Here is a 4,818-nt window from a genome sequence, read left to right as displayed (position 1 = left end):
CAAAAATATAAATCTTGAAGCTATTTAGATTGTAACTTATACTATTTCCTGTAAATCTCGGAAAAAAGTATACAATAGGCCTACAAAAAGACACTTTTTGAGAAGAATGAATTATGATCAATCAAGGTATTCTTAAAATGTTCGCATTTCTTCAGGAATATAAAGTTAATTTCTCTTTTTGTCCAACTAAATTGAAGTGGTCACAAATCAGAGACTTATGAGATATGCTTAACCTTTATTAATCCCTGAAGAGAAATTCAGGAAATGGTGGTTCTGGTTATGATTGTTTAGGAATACAACATGCAAAATTAACACAAAAATGATTTAGAATACAAGGTACAACCACTATAGAGAATACTGCTGGATATAGAGAAAAATATATTCGTTGTAATGTTGATTTTTAACTGATGACTAATTTACTTAATTCCCTTTTAAGAGCTTGTTCTCCAAAACCAAAGTAAACTTAAATTATATTTTAAATGAAATACCATGATCTCAAATGAATATTTTTGGGGGTTTATAAAACACTTCAGAATGAAAGAATATTGGAGTGTTTCAACTCTCCCATGCCCATATTTGTTTTTCAGCTTTAGCCGAAAATGTTGACAGCCTTAACTCTGGCCTTCCTGAGCCTTATGGTGTGGCCGTCTAACCTCTGCCCTCCCACCTGTGAATGTCGCCACAACCTGACCGATGTTGTGTGTCAGGAGAAAGAACTGGACCAGATCCCTGAGCTGCCAGAAGGCACAGAGCAGCTATACGTCTCATACAATAACATCCAAGAAATACCCAAGCATGGGCTGGAGAAGCTAAAGGTAAAAGGAGAAAGCTTGATGCCCATTTGGGCTTTCAAAATATTGGGTCTAGCCTATTATCTCACACTAATAATATGACTTTTTTTGTGATATTTCTAAAGAATTATACATAACAGACCTTTCACAAGTCTTCTCACCTCCCTGGATGTTCTATAGGTCCTGGACCTGACTAAGAATCAGCTGAATGTCTTCCTATCCCTCAACCCAGTTTGGCCCAATATGACAAAGCTGTCTAAGCTCTTCCTACGCAACAATGACCTGAGGTTGCTACACCCTGGTCAGTTCCTGAACTGCCTCGCTCTCACCTTACTGGACCTGAGTGAGAACCGGATCGAATATCTACCCATTGGATTCCTCCACGGATTATCTAATCTGAAGACGCTGTTTGTGAACTTTAACCAGATTCAAATGTTACAGGTTGGTGGATTGGAAGGAGCCTTTGCCCTCACTGACCTCCACCTTAGCCACAACAATATAACAAAGATAGAGGAAGGTGTGTTCAAGAACTCCACTGTGTTGGAGAACCTTGTTCTGTCCAGAAACAGAATCACAGGTGTGGGCGAAGCCAGCTTCAAAGGAGTGACAAATCTCCAACAGCTTAACCTGAGTGGTAACATGCTGGTCACTGTTCCAGCTGAGGCATTGAGGGTTGTAAACAGGCTCAGGTATCTGTATCTACAGAAGAACAGCATCATCAGCCTTCCAGAGGATTGCTTCTCCTCATTGAGCCTATTGGAGCATCTAGACTTGAGCAACAACAAGCTGACCACTCTGTCTGAGGGATCACTCAGAGGTCTGAACATACTGCTTGCGCTGGACCTCAGTTTCAACCTCATAGATTCTCTTCCTTCAAAAGTCTTCGAAGACCTGATCAGCCTTCAGTCACTTGATTTATACAGGAACATGCTGGCATCTCTTCCTCTGGATGTATTCAGTAACTTGAACAACCTGCAAGAGTTGCAGCTGGACAGCAATCAGATCTCTGCCATACCAGTCGGGGTATTCGATTTGTTGTCCAAACTCAACGACTTACATCTGTCGAACAACCGCATCCCGGAGCTCCGACCTGCTCTGTTCAACAAGCTTGAATCACTGCAGAACCTGTACTTGGAGTCCAACGCTCTGAGGCACCTTCACGAAGGCCTTTTCCACAAGATGAAGGTCCTCAAGAAGATACACCTCAATGACAACCATATCAGGTCTCTACATCCCTCAGTCTTCGATGGTTTGGTGCAAGTACATTCGCTGAAGCTCTCTCGCAACCATCTCACCTCTCTACACCCGGACCAGTTCAGAGACCTTATTGGTTTGAAAAAGTTAAAACTAGATGGAAACCACATAGGTAACCTTCCTGCAAGCCTGTTTGTGAATCTACTACATCTTAATACACTGCATCTGGACTATAACCGTATCTCAGAGCTGTCTCCTGATGACTTCGTAGGGTTGACTAACCTGAAAGACCTCAGATTGAGCTTCAATCAGCTCCATGACATCCCGTTTAACACTTTCTATCCCCTACACAACCTCCACAAGCTTCTGCTGAAGAACAACAGTCTGGGTAGTTTACACCCTCAGCTCTTTGCCCGACTTCGAAAGCTAACAGAACTCAACTTGGATGGAAACAAGTTGGATCACCTGCAACCTGGTGTATTTAAAGGACTCTTAAAACTTCAGAAACTGAGTTTAAAGTCCAACCAGCTTAGAGCAGTAGAGAATGGGACTTTGGAGCATTTAATAAACCTTAGGGCTGTCTATCTGTCAGGTAATTTATGGGACTGCTCCTGTGCACATATTCTCTACATCAGCAGCTGGGTCAACATGCACCGAGACAAGCTCGGAGACCAGCCCACTTGCTTCTTCTCTTCTTCTTCCTCAGAGAATACAACACTTTCTCAGGCAGCTCTGTCTCCCCCGTTGTTACAAGATCATTGCATAACAAGTGCTGCAAGTGGCTCGTCCCCTTTATTTCCTCTAGAAATGCTGAATCTGCTCACAGTTTCTCTCATAGCTGTCTGCCCACTGTGACATCCTTTGTGGTGAATTTGTGCTCTCTAGCATTTTCTTCCTGCCTTTGCTTTTCTTGTCTACTCTGTACAGAAGCCCTGAGAGGCAAGTGAGAAGAAAAAAAAAAGTCTGGTGATCCATTTTCTAAGTCCGATCTAAATTCTTTTCTCTCCTGTGTTTATGATTAAAGAAAAGATGCCAGAACAATCTTTCTAAGTTCCTTAAACATTTTCTAAGTTACTTTTTTCCATCTGTGAAAAAAAGTGGGAAAACAGTTTTGGCAGGTGATTTTGTGCGTGTCAGGATCATGTTAAAGGGGTGAGAATGCAAAACCGATTTTACCTTGTAATCGTTGAATAATGACATTTTAGTGGGTAACTAGGACATACATAGAACCTCTAAATCCCATTGACACCTCTTTTCTCTGCAAATCTGACAATTTGAAACTGCCTCTGAAAACGGGCGAATCTCAACAAGCCGCCTGGTTGACGTCATCTCGGCGGCTGCTCCTCATTCGGCTCTAGTCTCTCTCTTTGTCACGCCCCAACATTTGCATAGGCTACAGACCTGAGATCAGTTAGTCTTCTGAATCTAGGTCGGGCAGATCTCAGAAATTGTATACATTGTTCATCTGCTATTTTACCATTCCATTCACTTCTGAGACTTTTTTTATGCGAGAAATCAACAATGTAGAGGTCAAGTATGGGCCATTTTACGAAAATGTATGTCTAATTGCAAATTAGAAAAAAAAACTGTGTGTCGGATTTCAGCGGCCAGTGCTGCCTGTGTAGCTGCCAAATTTGCAATAAGCCATCAATTTTCGTAAAACGGCCCATATTTGAGCTTTATATAGTTGATTTCTCACTTAAAAAAGTCTCAGAAGTGAATTTAATAACGAAATAGCCCAATAGACAATGTATAACTTTGCAGTGTCTGAAATATGAGACTTGCTGTCGAGTCTCCCATGTGTTTCTATGTAGTTTGCTCAAACCAATCAGCGCGTAGCTCATTCTGAATATTCATGAGCATACCATATTGGGAAGAAAAGCTCTTGTTCCAAATAGAGACATATTCACAGGGTAGTTAAGGGCCTAATAAAATAGCATTCGGGCAATTTTCAGCCCAACCAATGTTACATACCCTATTAGGAGACCTTAAGGAACAGTGTAAAATACCCTATATAATCATTCTATCACCCCTTTAAGTGTTTGATGTTGTAATAATCATTTTGGCCACAAGACGCTGAAGTGTATCACTAACCCATGTTCTAAATACGTCTTATAGCATTTGTGTTTTCTTCCAGGTGAGGTTTAATTTCTTCATGCACTCTAAATACAAGGAAGGTACATAATGAGTCGGCAAGTTATGTTAAATTAGTCTTTTCTTGTCTTTCTTTTGGCTATATACATGTATTTTAATCAGTGCTAATCTGCTGTTTTAGTCTTATTTTGAAGAGAACATGGGGTAGTGGTGTGCTTCAGCATCTTGTGGTCGAAATGAGTATTACAACAAACATTTAAATCCTGACAAAAGGAAATTTGCCTGCTTAAAAGTTTTTTTTACACCTGTTTTCACAGATATAAAATTATCCTGGCCAATTTTTTTTCCCCACCTGTTATTAGAAATAAAAAAGAAATGTAAAGAACATAAAAAGATTATCCTGTCTAAAAAAAAATGTTCACCTGTTCCTTCGTCATAAACACAGAAGAGAAAACAATTTAGATTAGACATTGAAAATAGATTTTTTCTGACTTGCCTCTCAGGTCTTCCATAGATTTACATTTTTAAGTATTTGCACCATGATCACAATATACTGTAAACTTGAATATCTTTAGGTGCATTTAAAGATTGTGTAAATAAAAATGTATATGTAAAGTGCAAGAGATTTGTGAGTATTAAGAGAGTTCTTGCCAAACTGTAAACTTGATGATTTGAAAACGTGGTACATATTACATTTTAGTAAACCTCACCGTAAGACAACATGGACTCTAGTCCAGTG

At 39.9% G+C, this 4,818-nt stretch overlaps 1 protein-coding gene across 1 annotated transcript; it reads left to right on the top strand.

Moving 5' to 3' along the window:
- The first annotated feature begins 980 nt into the window (after nt 1-980).
- LOC114552927 (leucine-rich repeat-containing protein 15) lies at nt 981-2,840 on the top strand. Its single transcript, XM_028574023.1, has one exon. It carries the CDS (start codon nt 1,035-1,037, stop codon nt 2,838-2,840), a length of 1,806 nt encoding a protein of 601 aa, XP_028429824.1. The 5' UTR covers nt 981-1,034.
- The last annotated feature ends 1,978 nt before the right edge of the window (nt 2,841-4,818 follow it).

This window comes from Perca flavescens, chromosome 3 (assembly GCF_004354835.1).
Source record: "Perca flavescens isolate YP-PL-M2 chromosome 3, PFLA_1.0, whole genome shotgun sequence".
In the NCBI taxonomy this organism is placed as follows: domain Eukaryota; kingdom Metazoa; phylum Chordata; class Actinopteri; order Perciformes; family Percidae; genus Perca; species Perca flavescens.
This window is presented reverse-complemented; position numbering and strand designations above follow the sequence as displayed.